This window comes from Microcaecilia unicolor, chromosome 9 (genome assembly GCF_901765095.1).
Source record: "Microcaecilia unicolor chromosome 9, aMicUni1.1, whole genome shotgun sequence".
In the NCBI taxonomy this organism is placed as follows: Eukaryota; Metazoa; Chordata; class Amphibia; order Gymnophiona; family Siphonopidae; genus Microcaecilia; species Microcaecilia unicolor.
In genome coordinates this window covers 83,384,768-83,407,311 of record NC_044039.1, presented here as the reverse complement: position 1 = coordinate 83,407,311, position 22,544 = coordinate 83,384,768, and the positions used below count along the sequence as shown (strand labels likewise).

Genomic DNA, 22,544 nt, shown 5'->3' with positions numbered 1-22,544 from the left:
ACAAACGGGTAGAAATAAGAGGACTAGAGAAGTAGGTATATGAAGCAGAGAGACACAGGGCTTGTTAAGAAAAAGGAGGAGTAGAATTTTATCTAAAAGAAAAATGTAGATTGAAAAAATGGTGGAAAAAGATGAAACAGAAGGGTCAGTGTCTGACAGAGATGGCTGCACCCGTTTTGATGGGCAAAAACAGAACATAAATGGCGTGAATGAGTAGCCTAATGGTTAGTGCAATAGGCTGAGAATCTAGGCTGAGAATCTGGGTTTGATTCCCACTGTAGCTCCACGGGACTCTGGACAAGTCACCTAACCCGCCACTACCCCATGTACATAAACTTAGATTGTGAGCCCCCTAGGGATAGAACATATCTGTATGTAATATGTAAACCACTTTGACTGTACCACAAAAAGGCGGTATATAAAGCACATTTACAATTTGTTTAACATCATACACTAAGGTTAGAGAAGCTCAGTACAGCTATTTTGACAATTAAGTCAAACTTGCTAAACATTCACTAAAAAGAAGTGTCAAATTTTTATGCCCATCCTAGCAAACCTTAGCTCCTGTTTCCTAAACATTCTGCTGCTAGTGCAGCAAATGTCAAGTACTACAGTTCACTGGGACAAAAGAGAAGAACTTGTATTTTATTTTATGGTACTGGCATAGTGACAATATGGTACCTCGCCCTATGAACAAAATAAACTAACTGAAGGTTATAACTTGGGAAATTAAATGCCACCGAGAACTGTGCTTTTATCAAAAAAAAAAAAAAAATTCTTACCAGCTTTGAAGCTGAGTTCATCATGTTCTTGGCCCTCATAATCATACAGTGCCCGTACTCGCACCTCCAGGCTAGATACCTCCTCATCAAATGGATTAGTGTCCCCATTTGCATCATTAGATGTGAAAGGATTATTGGACTCATCATCTGACCATTCAGTGGGATAGCTCTGGCTTTTATCATAACTGCTGACGCTAAAGTTAGAATTAAAAGAAATATGTTTAATAGTGTTTTACAAAGGATCACATTGCAAAGGGAAGCCAGATTTTTTTTTTTAAACGTGTTAAAAAAAAGACATGTAGAATAATTTTATTTCATCTCTTCCCCTCACCAGCACACAGCCCTGATTTTATCTAGGACAGTTGGATTCTTCTCAAACAAACTAAACAGAAGCAAAGCCAATGACAAATTTTTACAGCAAAACTGTAATATTCTTGCACAGAGTTCAGGAAAAACATGTAAGGGCATCAAGTATACAGCAAATCCTGTTAACTACTGTGATCAACATCAGGACAACATCACAAGAGAAGTAAAAATAAAATCTGTTAGAAAAAAAAGAAATTGCAGTTAGAATATTACCCACAGAACCTATGTGAGGACTCATGCATTGTGCAAAGTACAGGGTACCTGGTTATAAATCCAAATCAGAAACCCTGAATAGAGAAGTGCAAAGATAAAAAAAATGAAATTATTCTTTTCACCAACTTTTTTGTTTTATTGTCCTCCTTTTCACTGATAGTACTGCCAGTTTCGTCTTCATCTTCAAAGGGATTGGAAGTTGACTGTCCTGACTGCACTGTATTCGGGACACTAAGATAGCTATTTGGGAAAGAGAAAGCATTAACATAACCCTATCTTATGATGGTATATATCTGTAAATACTTTTACTTTCCAATTTTAAACAACAGTTTTACCACATCAACACAAATTCATTTCCAGCTCCCCTTCAAGCTCCTTTCCCTCTGAGCAAAGCATTCAGCTAAACTAGTCCTCATTAACTGCTCTTCTACATACGCTGTATCTATAAATAAATCCAAAATATACATATGGGAGGGGTACATTCCATCATACTGCTAGAGCAGGGGTAGGCAACTCCGGTCCTCGAGAGCCGCAGGCAGGTCAGGTTTTCAAGATATTCACAATGAATATGCAGGAAATAGATTTGTAAGCACTGCCTCCATGGTATGCAAATCTATCTCCTGCATATTCATTGTGGATATCCTGAAAACCTGACCTGCCTGCGGCTCTCCAGGATCGGAGTTGCCTACCCCTATGCTAGGGGACAGGTACCAACATTTTTCAAGATGGCAGCATAAGGAGGAAGACACTGCTACACATTTCCCCAGGACAGGTAAGTACTGCTAGTCCATGAAGTGCCACAGCTTCAAGTGCTCTCCAGACCAGAATATTGTAACCTCTTTAAAGGAGATAGGGATTTTTTTTCTCCATTCAGTGCATGTGTCAACCCCTATTCAGTACTGCAACAAATAGTCATAGCAGTGAACTAGACTGGCTTATGAACTAGCAAGAAGAAAAAAAAATCCTGTTGCAGAAAATGGTGGAAAGTTATCAAGGCAGAGTATACAATATTTCTATCAGAAACACACAAAAGAGGCGATGATCGGGAGCAGACCAACAAGCGTAGCAGATAATTTATTAAAACACCTGATGTGGCCACATTTTGCCCCAAACAGGCTATGTCAGAGATAAAGCTGTTAAGTCCACAAACAAATAATAAAATTATAACAAAACTAATTTAATTTAAACCAAGCAAACTATTTCAAAAATAAAATTCAATACAACATCCATAAAAATGGTCAAACAGAAATTATAATATACAGATGACATGAACATGCATAAGGGCCAAAGAACAAACCACTAATGAATGTGTAAAATGTGCATCAACTGATCATATTGACTAAAAGTGCAAAAGGCAGCAGGCAAAGGAGATACTAATGGCTTAGCAAACCACCATCATAATAATGATTACACACAGAGACATTTTACATACAGAGGAACAGAAACAGCACAAAAAAAGGGCACATACCTAAAAGGGGAATTGAAACAATCTTCCCCTTATTAGCAATTGTGCATCCAAAACAGCCTAAAAATGAGTATAAAAAGGAATGCTTCATGACTGAGCTGCATAAAAAACAATAATAGTATTGTGATAAAGAAAAAAAAACATACGATTAGAATTACAGTTTAAAAAGATACTCACAGCTACTGAACTTCATATACAGAAAAAGCACTTTCCAATTCAAAGCAGCAGCACTTCACCTCCACAGGCAGAACTGGAGAATCTGCCATGCTGTGAAAGTGCTTGCTTCTATGTGTGCCGCAGAGGTCAAAAGTTACCACTGCAAGTAGCTTAAAAAGCTGTTAAAATAAAAACTAAAACTGCATCAAAACACAAGATTTGATAGCAGAAGAGGTGTATTTTCAAAGCATTTAGACTTGGTTCCTATGGAACTTTAAGTCTAAGTGCACTACACCTCATAGTAACCTATGGAACTTTGTAAGTCTAAGTGCTTTGAAAATGTGCCCCATAGTGTATAAAAATAATTTTAAACCTGTGAAACGCCAAGTACTAAAAAAAGATCAAATCACACTGATTATTTTGCTAACAACAAACTTAAAAACCAATCATGGAATCTGAAACAGCTCAGTCTTCTGACCTGGAATCACTATTAAAAAAAAAAAATGCAAAAAGGGGAGCTGTGTGGATCTGCTCTTTGGAGTGACCTGAGATAACAGCTGGGCAGGCACCTTTTTGGCCCCTCCACCTTTGATGTCAATGTCAGGTCCGAAATTAGAATGTGGTAGGTTTAAAACAAATTGGAGAAAGTTTTTCTTTACTCAGCGTGTGGTTAGACTCTGGAACTCATTGCCGGAGAAGGTAGTGACGGCAGCTGGCCTTGCTGAGTTTAAAGGGGGTCTGGACAGATTCCTGAAGGAAAAGTCCATTGATCGTTATTATATTCTGGGTTTTTGCCAGGTTCTTGGGGCCTGGATGGGCCGCTGTTGGAGACAGAGTGCTGGGCCTGATGGACCTTTGGTCTTTTCCCAGCATGGCAGTGCTTATGTACCCCTTTACCATCAGGGCCAAGCTGCTGAGTGCCCATGGGCATGTGCCCGAAGAGACAGTTGGCAGGTCACGCCCCTTCGGAGCACAGAGGAACAGGAGAAAGAGTACCTTCCCCTGCAATGGGGAATAAGAGGAAGGCACAAAGTTCGAGAGGTGGGAATGTTGGAAGTTCTTCAGTTTGTGGATCAACGTTAGACCTCTCCCTATGCTTAAGGCATCTGGAGTGGTGGGCACCTTCTTTCCTAATGATGCTTCCTTCTCTTCCATTGAACGTACTCTACTTTCTCAACCAGATATGACTTTCTAGGCGTGAATAGATCCCCTGATGTGGGGTTGGATGACTCTCTCATTTCTTTAATTGTTAAGGAAGGATCTATTGGACCTTTCATGGTACAGAGAAGCTTAGTTAAGGCTCTTCTGCCAGTGGCAGTTCAAGTTTCTTCTGAACCAATACAGGAAGGTATGTTGTCTGATACAGTGGTCTCTTTGCAAGATATTTGGCAGGTTGTTAAACAGATTGAACTGTTTCCTTGTTACGTAAATTTTCACAAGAAAGGTCTGTTAAAATTGCAGAACATGAACAGAGGTTGTTGGAGCAGGAAACAGCAATGTCTGAGCAATCTATAACAACCTTGCAATCTACAGCTGTGTAGGTGGTTAAGGATAGTTGTTTAATCCACTCTCATCTGGAAGCTTTGGAAAATAAATTGTGGATTAAAAACCTTGGGATACTTAATTTTCCAGTGACCCAATACCTGGCTTCTATAGAGCTATTTAAAATATATTTGAAGAATGTTTTACAATACTCTCAGGTTGATTTTTTATATGTTGAGAATACATATTATATTATGAGATGCTCTATCCAGATTAGGGAAGAAAATGGAGTAGATCAGATTGTCACTGTCCCTGCAGAAAGTCTTGATCTATCTCAATTTCTGGAGTCTTCATAGAATTTAATTTCTAAAAGGACTACACTGTTGGTTAAATTTTCTTTGAACTTGAGAAAATCACTATACTTAAATTGTATTTTTCCAAGAACGTGCCTTTCTGTGGACAACAGATCTATAAGTTCCCAGAAGTGACCAGGCAAACACAAGTTTGTAGAAAGCAGTTTCTACAGCTGAAGTCTAAATCTCTAGATGTAGGGGTGACTTTTTTCTTAAAATTTTCATGCACATGCCTGGTCATGTATGCGAACAACAGGTATACTTTTGATTCTTCTCATTTAGAATCTTTTCCTCTAGATAAACCAGTTCTTCAAAGAGATGTTATTTAATATTGGGCTGAGTTTGATGGATGCAGTTGAATATGTTGTATTTTCCTGTCCTCTGTCAAATTGTTTTTCTTAGTTATTACCTTTTTTGATATAATTTATCTTTTCTGTATGTCAGTTCCTTCCAGCTTTCTTGATGTGGACTAAATGAAGTTATAATTCCTTTAAGACTTTTTTTGTACTTATCTGTTATTTCCTTTTTTTTTCTTTATTATGTATTGTAATAATTATGGTTAATTAATTTTAAAAAGCACAAAAAGAAGTTAAGTCTTATGCATTCCAGTGGCCATCTTGGATGTGTTCCAATGACAAAAATGTGTTGTCATTGGAACCAGGAAGTACTCAGAATGACTGGGACTCAAGATACTGTTCACAAGATAAAAACTTCAAGGAATGCCCAGAAGGGATAAATACATTCAAATAACTATACAAAACCTGATATTTCAGTAAATTTAGTCACAATAATACATACAATCAAATAAGATAATTTAGATCATGAACAACACAAATATATATGCTGGACAGCAGTAATTATGTATAAATATATGTAAAAACAAAATAAATAATATAATATACTCCAAAACTGGTGATACTAATAGATTAAAATATGAACTATATAAAAGGGAACCTAATTAAAACTTAAAAAGCAGTGTCCTTTTTGGTCTTTACAAAAATACTGAAATATCTAAATTCTGATTTAAACCATTTGGCATTACAGTATGATATGTGAATATAAATCTCTGCTCTTTCTGTAATAAATTTTTTAGTATCCCCTCCTCTCCAATGTGATCTAATTCTATGTAATATAATAAAATGCAGGTCATCATATCAATGGCACTTAGCAAGCATATGCTCTAGAAGAGGTTTCTCAATTGCTTTTCCTTTTATGGCACTCCTATGTTCAATTATGTGTTTATTTAAAGCTCTCAGTTTTACCTATGTAAATGACCTGTTCAGTTTCGCCATTTGAATGTCTTAGTTCATACTGGTCTCCAGAGATGGTGCAAGAATGGATTCATTTCTTATTCCTCTTGAAAGCTACTAATATACCTTTATCTACAAAATTGGTATGGGTTGAACAATGGGCCAATGTTTTCTAAGTACGTGTATGTCACAAGAGAGATGTCAAAGAACAATGTACAGACCACTTTGTCCTAAGCCTTCTTAGGCTGAACTGTCAGAAGAGAACTCCGGTCTTGTTTTTCTGCCTTTGAAAGACCTTTGCTTATTTGAATTTGCTCATGCTTTTTTAAATAATAGTAGAGGAGTTAAATTCAGGTACACTGGGTATTTATATCTTGCTGGGTAATCTCTTTCTTGGAATCTAACAGACATCATTCTAGTTGGAGTTTAGCATCTTTTTGTATGAAGCATATCCTCTAAATTCTTAGAAATTGACTATCAGGCAAATTTCGCTCGAGTACCATGCTGTCGCAACTCTTGTACTACAGTACCTTAATTTACATCTGTGCGCTTACAGTAGAGGGTGGTCTCAAAATTACCATTCACATATCTAAATCTTAGTATCTAAAAGAGATTTCATTCTTACTATAGCTTAAATAAAATTTTAAATTGTTGTCCTTGGTAGTTAACCATGTATGAAATGCTAAGAGTTCATCAATTTTACCACTCCAAATCATCAGAATATCATCGATATAACTGCACCACAAGGATTATAGAGCTCTTATATGAACTGTCAATCAAAATTCTTTTTTCAAAATTGGTAACACGTAAGCCGAAAAGAATCTACTAGCAATTCCTCCACCTCTTGTATATGAGTTGATAGTTCTAGGCATACTGATGTCTGTTGTGTTGCACCATCTCTCTGGAACAATCTTCCCTCTGATATTCATTTGTTTTCTTCTTATCCTAAGGTAGCACTTAAAAAAACCTGGTTTTTCCAGGCGGCTTCTTCGCTTTCATGAATTAGGGAATTTTAGATTTTGACAGAGTGTAACCTGCATGGAGTGGCAGGTGCGGCTGTGGTTGACTTATTGGGCAGACTAGATAGACCCCGCAGGTCTTTATCTGCTGTCACATACTATGTTATTTTATTCTCAGTTATTTTAGCAACCCCCCTTCCACCTATTCCCTTATTGTTTCAGTTATATGTTATGGCAGTGTACAAACTTATTATATTGTTGTGCTACCCTCCTCCCTTTCCTTTCTTCATCTCGTTTGATGGTGCTTTGTTTTCTTTGTTATTTTGCATCTGTCAGGATTTTTATTTCTTTTAACCATTGTGAATTTTCCGGACTGTATACTACCCTTGATGTCACTCATGATCTGACAGTATAACAATGTACAAATAAATACATAAAAATAAGCTCTACCTCCAAAGTTTCTGTGCGAAGCTCTCTTTAATATGGGAAGAAAACTGAAAACAGTATCAGTGCATCATACCTGCAGATACCTAACAGTTAACTATTTGCATGATAAGAAATCTAAATATATTGAAGAATGGAATATGCCAATGCAGAACTACAGAAATTGTTTATATGATGCCCTCTTTCAAAAAATAATTTTAAATGACATAAATGACATTGAATTCATGTTGAACATGCCCCTCCCCCCCTTTTTTGTAAACTTTTAACAGCTGTACAACTTAATGTTTCAAATGCAGATATGCCATGGAAAATGAGGTGTCTCACCTGCTATGTTTATTATGCACTGAAGCCTGATCGCCTGTCTGGTTAATGCCAGTTAAAGTCACTCCATCCGCAGCTTTTTTCTTCTCTCGTCTACTAAGGGTACGGTTTAGGTCTGCAGACCATTCCTATAAAATGAATGGTTTTATGTAGTTTCATTTAATATACCAAGCACATACTTGAGAAACAAAGTTACACCATGCAATAAAAAAGGAGAAGTAATACAATATTAAAAATTCAGTGTCACAGAACAAAAATACCAGCACAAATCAACAACCACAAATTTCCAGGTAACAGGAGCTAAGTTCAAATCAAAAGGGACAAGGAGAATAACTTCCTGAAGCAGGAAAAACATATTAAAGAAAATTCTTGAACAAAAATCAAAATCATACAATACTTAAGAAAGCACCATACTTCTTCTATAACTCAGATATGGATAATGGAGAAGATATAACCAAAGGGACTGAAGGTGTCCTTCCATCAATAACCAGGTTTAAGAAAACATACAATCTACTCTCAAACTTCACAAAGTATTTATAAGGAAACTGAAGAAAGTGTCCTTCCTAAAGACAATGGTTAAAATTTAATTGTCAAAAGGTCTTATGTCTCAACTGTGCAGCCTTGGCGAGGCCAAGGAAACTTACATTTTGACCCAGAAAACTCAAAGTGTTACCATACAAATCTATCAAAACAAATTTTGAATGGGTTCTAAAGCAAAGGTTGCAATCAGGATTGTCTTCGTTAGGACATGATCAGACCCTCTAAAAAAAAAAAAAAAAAAAAACCCCAAAAAAAACAGTTCAACATTATCAGTTGACACACCCTCCCCAACTTCCTTACTCCCTGAAGCTCCCCCATACAAATAAGCAGCTCTGGTAAGTAGTGGAACAGTGTCTATAGGAATCTGCAAAATTTCACCAAAATATTTCTTAACCACATCCACAGAAGACTAAAGACTTAGAAATGAATAAACCACAGACTTAAATCACCTTCAAATTTTTCCAGGGCTTCTACATTCTGATGACTCTCCATTTCATCTTTAATTAAGACCACTTGTCCTAAACAACATTGGAGCTAAAGCAGTGAATAAGTCTAAAATTATATGCGGTCTACTCTTCCTTACTACCTACTTTCAGTTCCTCTATTTTATGTTGCACATTAAGACTATCCCGAGATACTCCAAGACCTAATGAATCTCTAGGGATTCTCCATTATCTAGTCCTACTAAGGAGTTAATACAACTATTGTAATGATGGCACTGAGCTATCTAGGAACTTCTGAATCTCCCAAGGATATAAACAGAACAAGTCCCTTGGAGTTCTCATTCTACTTTGAGAAAAAATCAAGCTAAAAAATCTCTAAAGCCATTTTCAATGTTTTCTAACTTCATAAAAATCATATTCTTATCTAGTTAAACATAGTCTGCACCAACTTAACTTCAGATACTACAGATGGAATTGTCCTCAAACTTTTGAGAATGTTTAGTAATATGTTCTCACAAGTCTGTATCCTACTTAAATATCCAGAAAATACTGCGGTATGACGTACACAAACCCGGTGAACAACAGGAAGCATCATGCTAAAGGATATCTAGACTTTTATTTGGGCTTGGGGGGGGGGGGGGAGGGGAGTAGCTGAGCCAAGGATAAGCTTCAACAGAAGTTACACCTCCATCTCTCCTGTCCTAGACCTTTCTGCACTCGGGATACACCATCTGACACATGCAAAGGAAAAACTACTTGAATGTCTGACAGGGACCAAGCCAACACAGACAATGCTGCACCTCCCCATTAGAGGCTGCCAAACATCATAATTCCAGAACCCAAACACAGGGCAGGGGAGTGTTAGGGCAAGCAGGCTTAGCAAAATGTCACTCCCTGGGTCAGAGCTCTTTCCCTGTTCAAACAATGCAGGTATCCCTGTAGTTGGTTCAGATGCTGTATACCAAGTTACCATAGTTTGCTTCATAACACCTGCAGTTAAAGTGGGGGTGGGGATGCCTAGCCTCTTGCGATCAGGTGTTGAAAAACAGGTGAAGGAATCACACAGAAAAAAAAATCACTGTGAACAATCTCAGAGAACTCACTTTCATCATCTTGCCCAGTTATGACAAATTTAGGTCATACTGATCATTATTGCCTTAATAAGAACATCACAAATAAACAATCTGCAACGAGTGTGTAGTTATAACACATCACTCCAATATAGTGTCACACTGGGGATTCAGATCTGAAGGATAAAATATATTAAATTTAAAAAAAAATAGCCTCAGTGTAACAGGGAGCCTGACTTTTATGCTCCACTGTAAATATTACCATCACAGGCTTCCACCACCTTCCGAAAAAAAACCACAGAGAAAAACTCCCAGAATATTTCAAAAATTCTAAAGAAGTGGGAGAAAAGTCTGTGTTTAAAAAACAGAAGGGAGGGTAACACAATTTAACATAATACAGATCCAAATACCCACAACACTAAATCTCACTATGAATATAAATCACCCAAATAGACACTAATTAGCAATCCCTCACTTATCCATGGATAATTTGTAAAGCAGTTTTTATGCACTGCTATGTATTTCTCCTGATGAAGATAGCAAAACAGAAGGATTTCCTACTGTCGAGAAACAAGGAAATTGGACATTTTTTGCCAGAAGGATAATATAAATTGGACACTTTAATTTTGGAGAAACCCCACAGATTGTGAAAATCCTATGAGGCTGCACTTCTGTCAGGACAATTTGGATGTTCTGAGCTAAGTAAAGTTTACTTTTTGTCAGAATTAGAATCCATTCATTAGTAAGGATGGAAGTTTAAGCAATTCTAGCAATGTTATAAGAGTTTTTGCTCTATTTTGAGTTTTCTTTACTTGCAGGAAGGCTTCTCTGTTTGAATGAGGATTTTAGTCTAGTGAGGGATTGCTAATTAGTGTCTATTTGGGTGATTTATATTCATAGTGAGATTTAGTGTTGTGGGTATTTGGATCTGTATTATGTTAAATTGTGTTACCCTCCCTTCTGTTTTTTAAACACAGACTTTTCTCCCACTTCTTTAGAATTTTTGAAATATTCTGGGAGTTTTTCTCTGTGGTTATTTTTCGGAAGGTGGTGGAAGCCTGTGATGGTAATATTTACAGTGGAGCATAAAAGTCAGGCTCCCTGTTACACTGAGGCTATTTTTTTTTAATTTAATATATTTTATCCTTCAGATCTGAATCCCTATATTGGAGTGATGTGTTTGATAGTTTCTTAAAAAGAACATAACAGCCATACTAGGTCAGACCAATGGTCCATCTAGCCCAGCATCCTGCTTCCAACAGTGGCCAATCCAGGTCACAAGTACCTGTCATAAACCCAAATAGTAGCAACATTCCAAGCTACCAATCCCAGGGCACGCAGTGGCTTCCCCCATGTCCATCTCAATAACAAGACTATGGACTTTTCCTCTAGAAACTTGTCCAAACCTTGTTTAAATTCAGATACGCTAACTGCTGTTACCGCATCCTCCGGGAATGAGTTTCACAGTTTAACTATTCTTCGAGTGAAAAAAATATTTCCTCCTATTTGTTTTAAAAGTATTTCCATGTAGTTTCATTGAGTGTCCCCTAGTCCTTGTACTTTTTGAAAGAGAGAAAAATGGATTCACTTTTACCCATTCTACACCACTCAGGATTTTGTAGACCTCAATCACATTCCCCCTCAGCCATCTCTTTTCCAGGTCCACCATTACCCCTTGGCCTAGGGTCCTACACATCAATAAGGTCTAGATCTAAAGTACATTCCCCTCTGGTCGAATCCTGAACCAACTGCGCCATGAAACAGCTATGCATGGCATCTAGAAACTGATTCCTTTACATGTCCTCACAATCCTTACATTACCTTTTCTGAAAATAAATGTTTCCTCAGATTACTCCCGAGTCTATCCCCTTTCACCTTTATTGTAGCACAAGATACCATTTATTCTTGTATTCCACATTTACCTGACAACAGGTTCAACGCAGATCATAACAATATCAACCAGGTATCGCCTAGTGAATTAACAATCAAATTCAAAAAGATAACAATTAAGAAGTAGAACATTTTAACATGTAACACATTTCTGAAATTAAAATATGTCTTTAAAAACTTTCTAAATTGTTTATAATTCTGAATGGATCTCAAAGCAGCTGGGATAGATCTCCAGAGTTTTGCTGCCTAAAAAGAAAAGGCAGATTCAAACAAGCGAGAGGATTTTATCCCTCTGGGAGTTGGAAATACAAATTGTTATCTCTCAACAACCTTATTGCAGAAGGAAACTCAAACAAAGTATACATATAAAATGGAGTATCACCTCGTAAAATCTTAAAAAGAAACAATAAAATTTAATTACTATCCTGGCCTCCAGTGAGAGCCAGTGGAGACTCAAATAAAAATTAGACACATGATCAGATTTAGATAATGAGTAAATTAGCCCATACTGCTGCATTCTGGATTGTTTGAAGCTTTTGTATTACCCCTGTTCCAGAGCTCAATTTATGCCATGGAGATATTTAAATGTCTATCATACTGCACCTCTCCCACATTTCTTCCAAAGTATAGATATTGGAATGTTTATGACAAAGACCACACTGACCATTTTAGGCACCGTATTCTGTACTGATTCCATCCTGTACAGTCTCCAGAATTTTACACAGTACAAATGAGTGACCAGAGACTTACACGAAAACATCATCATCTTTTTCCTGCTGGTCATTCCTCTCTCTATGCACCCAAGTACCCTTCTGGCATTTGTCATTGCCTTTTCTACTTATTTGGTCACTTTAAGATCATATGATTACCCTATGTCCTGCTCTTCTTTCACGCACATACATTTTGCATCCCTTATACTTACAGGTCTCTTAGACAATTGCAGCCCAAATGCAGGGCCTTTATTTTTAACATTAAATCTTAACTGCCAAATTCTAGATCATTCAAGTTTCACCAGATCCCTTCCAGCTACAGCCACCTCCTTAATGCAACAAAACAAAGCGACAAGGTGGTGGCTGTAGTTAGAAGGATGCTAGGCTGCATAAGAGGCATATCCAGTAGAAGAAAGGAGACTTGAAGACCTGAACATGTATACCCTACAGCAAAAGAGGGATAGTGGAATACGATACAGATGTTTAAATGCTTAAAGGTATCAATATGCAAACTAATCTTTTTCAGAGACGAGGTGGCGAATGCTTGGAATGTCCTTCCAGGGGAGGTAGTGAAGAGAAAATGGTGACAGAATTCAAGAATGGGTGGGATAAATAGAGAATCGTTATATAGAAAGGTCAGAATCAAATTAAAACAAAACTTAAATGACATCATAGCTGAAGTAAACTTTCATGGCAGCTCCAGAGGTCAGCAAGTAAAACCAATACTGGGCATACTTGTACAGTCTGGATCTCATAAAGGCAAAATCAGAGCAGGATCAAGGCTAGAGTGGGATTTAATAGCAACTCCTGTAGACGGATTTCAGCAACGCCTTTGACATGGTCCCTCACAGGAGGCTCTTGAATAAACTTGACAGGGTGAAGTTAGGACCCAAAGTGGTGAACTGGATTAGAAACTGATTGACAGACTGATGACAAAAATAGAACCAGTGTCGGACAGACTTCTATGGTCTGTGCCCCAAAATTGGCAGAAAAAGCTAAATATTAAGTATGTGTATATCATATCACATTCAAAGCATAGCCTATGATTGCAGGTGCTTTGTAACTCTATGGGGGAAGGGGTAGAATCAAAGTTGATATTAGAAAATAAAAGATGCTAGTCAACAGTGGGAGAGGGGAAAAACATTTTTAGAGTTGAAAGCAACTGTATCATGGTATTATCTGATGCAATCTTGGAACATAACTGCACATATGAGGTTAGCAAGTCCAACTGCTGACTGCCCTGTTTATGATGCCTGTGTTAATCATGAGGAAGTGGAACCTGCACAGAGTGCCAGATACAACTCTGGACACCTTGGTGAGCAGACTATATGGACCATACAGGTTTTTATCTGCTCACATTTACCATATTATTCAAGTTTTAGAGGATGTCTACCCTTCCCCGACAGTCCTTCCGCAATACTAAGAAAAATGTTTTAAAAAACCAGACCAAGGACCTATCCCTCTGGTACATCACTTAGCAACATACTTATCCTCATATTGAACTCCCATTTACCATTACCCTTTCTCACATTCCACTCAACCAGTTTATAATCCAGTCAGTCACTAGACTGTATTTTAGCCGACCTGTTTGTGTGGTTGATGAATGTTCCTCACACTGTATAACTTATTGAACAGATTGACAGGTTAGAAATCACTAAACTGAAACAGGAGTGGAAGAAAAGCTATCTAAATAGGTAAAGCAAGGAGGAAAGATACTTTAAGTGTATTTAGAAGTCTTCAGTACACACTGAAGAAGAGGACTAGATGAACACCTAATGGACATACAGCTGGTTTTCTTTACAGATTCAAATCATCCTGATCTTACCCCTCTGACCACTAATCATTTAAAGCTCATCTAAACAAATCAAAAGCCATATGGGTGACAGGTCAGACCCTGATACCAAATCTTTCACCTGTTTTACTTGGTCCTGTTAATACCTTTACCTGATTCCTTAAAAGATTCTTGGTGGCGTTCATTCTAAGGAAAGGGATGTTACAAGTGAAGTGCCACAAGGATCCGGTTCTTGGTCTTCAAGTTTATTTATTTTTTGTAACAGATATTGCAGAAGTGCTGTCTGGTAAGGTTTATCTTTGTGGATGATACCAAATACTGAACTAAGGCAGATAGCCAAAAAGGAGTAGATAACATGAAAAAGCATCTGGTGAAGCTTGAAGAATGGTCTAGAATTTGGCAGCTAAATTTAATGCTAAAAATTCAGGGTCATACATTTGGGCTGCAAATACCCAAGAGAAGTACTCTATCCCTATACTGTACTGCTCCATTCACGAAAGAAGAGCAGACTTTGGGTGATCTTATCTAATGATCTTAAGGTGGCTAAACAGGTAGAAAAGGCAATGGCAAAAGTGAGACTCAAAGGTGAAAGGGAGGAATATGTAGATGGCAGAATTGCTTAACAAATATTTCTGTCATGTGTTAGCTGAAGGGCTGGGAGCAGGACAGCAGAAGGCAAACACAAATGGGAATGGGGCTGGATGGCATACATCTAAGCATACAGAATGAACTTAGAGAGAAGTTCTAGTGCTGCCACTGGCTGACCTTTACAATGCTTTTCTAGTCGGGAGTGGTCCCAGAGGATTGGAGGAAAGCAGATGTGGTCCCTCTCCACAAAAGCAGAAGTAAGGAACAGGTTGGGAGTCACAGGCCGGTGAGTGACTTCTATGGTAAGTAAATTAATAGAAATGATTTTAAAAGAGAGAACAGTAAAGTTTTTGGAATCCAATGGATTACAGGACCCAAGGCAACAGTTTCACTGTCAGACAAATCTGATTAATTTTGTTCACTGGATGACAGAGTTGGATCGAGGGAGAGCGCTAGATGTGGTGAATTTCTGAGAAGTTCCGAGAGAAGAGGACATTTCTCTGGTAACTGAACGCTATTTTGCTTTGTGCTTTGGGAACTTAAAGATTGGGGTTTAAAGGAGGAATTGTAGGTTAGTGTTAGGCAAAACAAAAATATAAAAAGCAAACTTTATCAACTAATCTTCATAGTCTTTTCCACTTAGTTTTAAAAACTTTGTACCACAGCATTAACAGATAGAATCTAGCAGGCACTGCACGATCTTTCAAAGATATCACCAAAACAGGGAAGATAAGGTATCTTGATAGTAAGGTTGCAAAAGAGACGGTAGTAGATCAGGTGTCCTTAAATAAAAATAAAAATCAGACAAAAGATTGCAAATTAATACTGTCAAGTACTAAGCATCTTGTAAATAGGAACAACAAACATACTGTGAAATGTTTATATGCGAATGCCAGGAGCCTAAGAAATAAGATGGGAGAGTTAGCATATATTGCACTAAATGAAAAATTAGATATAATAGGCATCTCTGAGACCTGGTGGAAGGAGGATAACCAGTGGGACACTGTCACACCGGGGTAAAAATTGTATCGTAGTGATAGGGTGGATCGAATTGGTGGAGGGGTAGCATTGTATATTAACGAGAGCCTTGAATCAAATAGATTGAAAATTCTGCAGGAAACAAAACACTTCTTGGAATCACTGTGGATTGAAATTTCATGTGTAAAGGGGAAAAGGATAGTGATAGGAGTGTACTACCGTCCGCCTGGCCACAATGAACAGACGGATGCAGAAATGTTAAAAGGAAATGAGACGCGAACAAACTGAGCAACACAATAGTAATGGGTGATTTCAATTACCCCGATACTGACTGGGTAAATGTAACATCAGGGCACGCTAGGGAGATAAAATTGCTTGATGAAATCAAGGACAGCTTTATGGAGCAGCTGGTACAGGAGCCAATGAGAGAAGGAAAAATTCTAGACCTACTCATTAGTGGAGCGCATGATCTGGTGCGGGAGGTAATGGTGCTGGGGCTGCTTGATAACAGTGATCATAATATGATCGGATTTGATATTAGCTTTGAAGAATACATAGGAAATCAAATACGTTAGAGTTTAACTTTAAAAAAGGAGACTATGATAAAATGAGAAGAACGGTGAAAAAAAAAAAAAAAAAAACTTAGAGGAGCGACTGCAAGGGTCAAAAATTTACATCAGGCGTGGAGGCTGTTCAAAAACACCATCCTGGAAGCCCAGGCCAAATATATTCCTCGTATTAAAAGAGGAGGACGGAAGACCAAACGACAGCCGGCATGGTTAAAAAGTGAGGTGAAGGAAGCTATTAGAGCTAAAAGAAAATCCTTCAGAAAATGGAAGGAGGAACCAACTGAAAATAATAAGAAACAGCATAAGGAATGTCAAGTCAAATGCAAAGCACTGATAAGGAAGGTTAAGAGGGACTTCGAAAAAAAGATTGTGCTGGAGGCAAAAACACATAGTAAAAATTTTTTTTAGGTATATTAAAAGCAGGAAGACGGCAAAAGAATCGGTTGGACCACTAGATGACCGAGGAGTAAAAGGGGTGATCAGGGAAGACAAAGCCGTAGTGGAGAGATTAAATGAATTCTTTGCTTCGGTCTTCACCGAGGAAGATTTGGGTGGGATACCGGTGCCAGAAATGGTATTCGAAGCTGACGAGTCGGAGAAACTTTATGAATTCTCTGTAAACCTGGAGGATGTAATGGGGCAGTTCTACAAACTGAAGAGTACCAAATCTCCTGGACTGGATGGTATTCATCCCAGAGTACTGATTGAACTGAAAAATGAGCCTGTGGAGCTATTGTTAGCAATATGTAATTTATCCTTAAAATCAAGCATGGTACCGGAAGATTGGAGGGTGGCCAATGTAACACCGATTTTTAACAAAGATTCCAGATGAGATCTGGGAAATTATCTGATGTCTGTGCCAGGCAAAATGGTAGAGACTATTATTAAGAACAAAATTACAGCGCATATTCAAAAGCATGGATTAATGAGAAAGTCAACATGGATTTAGTGAAGGGAAATCTTGCCTCACCAATCTACTACATTTCTTTGAAGGGGTGAACAAACATGTGGATAAAGGTGAGCCGGTTGATAATGTGTATCTGGATTGTCAGAAGGCATTTGACAAAGTACCTCATGAAAGATTCCAGAAGAAATTGGAGAGTCATGGGATAGGAGGTAGTGTTCTATTGTGGATTAAAAACTGGTTAAAAGATAGAAAACAGAGAGTAGGGTTAAATGTTCAGTATTCTCAATGGAGAAGGGTAGTTAGTGGGGTTGCCCAGGGGTCTGTGCTGTGGCAGCTGCTTTTTAACATATTTATAAATGACCTAGAGATGGGAGTAACTAGTGAGGTAATTAAATTTGCTGATGACACAAAGTTATTCAAAGTTGTTAAATCACAGGAGGATTGTGAAAAATTACAAGAGGACCTTATGAGACTGGGCGTCTAAATGGCAGATGACGTTTAATGTGAGCAAGTGCAAAGGGATGCATGTGGAAAAGACAAACACGAATTATAGCTACGGCTTGCAAGTTTCCACATTAGGAGTCACAGACCAAGAAAGGGATCTAGGTGTCATCATTGATGATACGTTGAAACCTTCTTCTCAGTGTGCTGCTGCAGCTAAGAAAGCAAATAGAATGTTAGGTATTATTAGGAAAGGAATGGAAAACAAAAATGAGGATGTTATAATGCCTTTGTATTGCTCCATGGTGCGACCGCACCTCGAATATTGTGTTCAATTCTGTTCGCCGCATCTCAAAAAAGATATAGTGGAATTAGAAAAGGTGCAGAGAAGGGTGATGAAAATGATAAAGGGGGTGGGATGACTTCCCTATGAGGAAAGGCTAAAGCGGCTAGGGCTCTTCAGCTTGGAGGAAAGGCGGTTGAGGGGAGATATGATAGAGGTCTATAAAATAATGAGTGGAGTTGAACAGGTAGATGTGAAGCGTCTCTTTACGCTTTCCAAAAATACTAGGACTAGGGGGCATGCAATGAAGCTACAATGTAGTAAATTTAAAACGAATCGGAGAAATTTTTCTTCACTCAATATGTAATTGGGCTCTGGAATTCGTTGCCAGAGAATGTGGTAGGGGCGGTTAGCTTAGCAGAGTTTAAAAAAGGTTTGAACGGCTTCCTAAAGGAAAAGTCCATAGACCATTATTAAATGGACTTGGGGAAAATCCACAATTTCTGGGATAAGCAGTATAAAATGTTTTGTACTTTTTTGGGATCTTGCCAGGTATTTGTGACCTGGATTGGCCACTGTTGGAAACAGGATGCTGGGCAATACTTATGTACTTATGTAAATTATATTTTAGCAAAGCCTTTGACATGGTTTATCATGGATGACTAATAAATAAATCGAGTGCTCTCAGTATAGGTCCTATACCGACTGACTGGGGTAGGAACTGGTTGAGTGGAAAGCGACAGAGGGTAGTGGTAAATGGAGCTCATTCCGAGGAAAAAGATGTTACCAGTGGTGTGTTGCAAGGGTTCTTGGGCCGGTTCTTTTTAACATTTTTTGTAGGTGATATGGCTGAATGGCTATCTGGTAAGGTTTGCCTCTTTGCAGAGGGTACCTGCAATAGGGTAGACATACCTGATGGTGTGTATAACATCAGGAAGGACTTAGTAAAGCTAGAGAAATGGTCTGGAATTTGGCAGCTAAGCTGTAATGTTAAAAAAATGCAGGGTCATGCATTTGGGCAGCAAAAACTTGAGGGAACGGTGCAGTTTAGGGGGTGAAGAACTTTTGTGCACAAAAAGAGGAGCGGGATATGGGTGTTATCATAAGTGATAATCTTAAGGTGGCCAAAGCGGTAGAAGAGGCAATGGCAAAAAGCTAGAAGGATGCTTGGGTGCACAGGGAGAGGAATGGCCAATAGGGAAAAGGAGGTGATGATGCGCCTGTATAAGTCTCTGGTGAGACCTCATTTAGAATATTGTGTATAATTATGGAGACTGCACCTTCAATAAGACAAATAAGATGGAGTCGGTCCAGAGGGTGGCTTCTAAAATGGTCAGTGATCTTCGTCATAAAGCAAATGAGGACAGACTTAAAGATCTGAATATGAATACTTTGAAAGAAAGGCAGGAGAGTGGAGATATGATAGAGGCATTTAAATACTTATGCAACAAATGCACAGGAGGTGAGTCTCTTTCAATTAAAAGGAAGTTCTGGAACAAGGGGCACAGGATGAAGTAAAAGGGGGTAGACTCAAGTAACTTGAAGAAATACTTCTTCACAGAAAGGGTGGTGAATTTGTGGAACGGCCTCCCGGTAGAAGTGGTGAAGATGAAAACAGTATCTGAATTCAAGAGAGATTGGGACAAGTACAACGAATCTCTAAGACAATGAAAGAGAGAGTAGATGGATAGGTCTTTATATGCTTACAGTTTTCTATGTTTCAGCAGAAAACTTGGGTGTATAGGGAGAAGAATGGTTAGCAGGAAAAAGAAGGTGATAGTGCCTCTGTATAACTCTCTAGTAAGACCTCATTTAGAGTATGTAAGTTCTTTCATAGCTCTGGGATGTAAACTACCTGGTTTTAATTATTTAGCCGTGTCAATTTGTTCTATCTTTTTGACTCCCCCCCCCCCCCCCCCAAAAAAAAAAAAATAATAATTTGTTTTTCTGCTATGGCCTTGTTCTTCCTCAACCCCTTTTACCCCCCCCCCCCCCCCCCATCTAGTAGTACACCTATATCCTCACATGCTTCTTGCTTTGAATGTACTTGAAAAAGTTACTATTACGAGTTTTTGTTTTTTTTTTTTAACTGCAAGCTTCTTTTTAAATCTGCTTCTGGCCTTCATCCAAAATCACAGAAATATTTGTGATTTTTGGAGGGCTCATACTTTTCACCACATGTACCAGTTAGAGTGGGCTATGGGCCTGGGTTCCCTTCTCTACAGTCCACTAGGCTACTCCAGGGACCTGCTTGCTGCTCTAAGAGGAATGCCCATTATATCTGCTGCTATCATACAGCCTGATATGTACTGTCGCTTTCACCTCATAGGGGGGTGGGAGGGGGTCATGCCTTCATCCTTCCAATGGTCATCTGGTCAGCTTGAACACCTTTTTAGCACTTACTCATCACTGAAACAGGTCTAGAAAAAAAATGTCTTATTTTTTGGCCTGGACATTTTCTCCATATTCCACTATTGCAGAAAAATGTCCGAATCATAAGCCCACCCTAGCCCTGCCCAAAACATGCCCCCTTATAATTTAGATGAACTGCGGAGAAAAACGTTCCAAATATAGGTTTCAAAAATCACAATTTGAGCGTTTTTCTGAGAAAAACATCCATATGGCATTTAATGCCATCTTTTGGACATTTTCCAGTTTTGAAAATGAGCCTCATAGTAACATAGTAATTGACAGCAGAAAGAGCCATGTATGCTGCTCCATACATATTACACTCTTCTATGTCCTGCTTAAAATGTGAATGTCATTTCAGTTTTGCATTTGATTCTCTTTTCTAAATAGGGATTCTCTGTATTTATCCCACAAGTTTTTAAACTCTGTAGGTGTCTTTGTCCCCACCACCTCCATCAGATGATTATTTCAGGCATCTACCACCCTCTCCATGAAAAGTATTTCCTGATGTTATTCCTGGTAGACTGCAATCTCAATTCATGTCCTCTACTTTCCTCTACTTCTACTGCTTCCCCATCTCTGAAGACAGCTACAGAAAAGTTAGAGCATAGATATTACACTGGAAAACTTTACTGAATGTCTGTAGAAGATTCATTAAATGTACGATGGAAATAAATCTTTAGCCTTTGAACAACTTTTAAGTATTAGCTGGGTAAGTACAGTTTTAGATAATTTTGTTTTTGAATATAAATCAGTTAGCAATTTTGGGAGCACTAGCAATAATTAAAAAAAAAAAACCCACTCACATCATCCTTGTTGCATGGAAAGCAGGAAAAAAAATGAACAGTGAATCAGAAGCGCCAAAAAGTATTGATAAAGACCTCAAATATATTATGGTTTGTGAAATGTCTGTTGACTACACAACAAGTCCCTCTCTAATGACAGCAAGTACAGGATTTTAAATAGGCTGCTGGGACTTAGAGTACAAACCATGCATAGAGGGTTTCTTTTTTCCCCACTTTTAAAAAATCAAATACAGTTGCTGCTTTGCAAGATATTTACAGCTGTAGTTCATATTTAAGATTTAACAATTTTTTATTGATGAATGCACATGTTAAACATTTCCATACCAATCAGCTGTAGTTAATATTTAAAGTATTTCCTCCCTGGTTAAAACTTGCTTTACCTATCAAGGAAAAAGGACCCTCCCCAAAATAGTCCAATTATAGCATTAAAAAAGTACAAACAACACTTTAAAATCAGTATTGTACTAATATGTTTATTACCTAATCTCAAGAATCTATTGCTTAATAGCAGCAGTGCATCATTGCTGACAAAGGGGAATTCACTTGATTCCCTCCTACCAAAGTGCTGAAGTTGGTTCAGTTTCACATACCGAGACTCCCAGTCACACTGGGTAAACTGCAGTTTAACACGGGAGAGATGCATTAAACCAGGGAAGTGTGACAACTGCTAAAGGCCACAAATAAAACCAAGCAATATAACAATTATTAGATCAAATTATGAAGTTATACTGTATGCAGATTCACTGGAGAAATACAGAGACTCAAATTTGTCTGAGATCTTTAAGAACTAGAACTTATCTGCTTTAAACATTGCCTTTCTGGGGCTGCAAATGGTGGAATTATTCTTACCTGTTAATTTTCCTTTCCTTGAGTCCTGCTACACCAGTCCACTCCAGTGGGTTGTACATGCTAGCCGATGATGAGGCAGAGAAATTTGAATATTCCAGTGATATCACTGTCTTAAGGAGAACCTGGGACAATTCAGTATGCCAAAGCCAAAAAATGATGGAAACAAGTCAAACAAATAAGGAAGAAAGAACAAGAAGCCAGAGACCCACTAAGGGGCTCTATGCAAGATCTCATTTCTTGTATATAGAATAGCTAAACAGCCAGAACGACTAGCTATAGATCACCCAAACAGGGAGAAGGCCACAGTCTTAAAGGACTCAAAAGGAAAGAAAATTAGCAGGTAAGATTAATTTTAGCTCTTTCATCATCTTGCTAGACCAGTCCACACCAGTGGGGTGTACCCAAACTTTATCCCTCAGAGCCGAGAGAAGACAGGATCGCCCTGCCAAAAGCACTATCACCCCTCATGCCACATCAG

General features: G+C 38.2%; 1 protein-coding gene across 3 annotated transcripts in view; it reads right to left on the bottom strand.

Annotated features, from left to right (window-relative positions):
- PACSIN2 (protein kinase C and casein kinase substrate in neurons 2) overlaps window positions 1–22,544 on the bottom strand; it is a 192,962-nt gene that overhangs the window by 13,724 nt on the left and 156,694 nt on the right. For 2 of the 3 annotated variants that reach the window (XM_030215522.1, XM_030215521.1), the window contains exons 8-10: window positions 7,795–7,919; window positions 1,488–1,601; window positions 783–976 (exon numbers count right to left, since the gene is read on the bottom strand). In XM_030215522.1, coding sequence (XP_030071382.1) covers window positions 783–976; window positions 1,488–1,601; window positions 7,795–7,919 — 433 coding nt within the window. The remainder of the gene's footprint in view (window positions 1–782; window positions 977–1,487; window positions 1,602–7,794; window positions 7,920–22,544) is intronic. The other variant, XM_030215523.1, reaches the window with a different exon arrangement.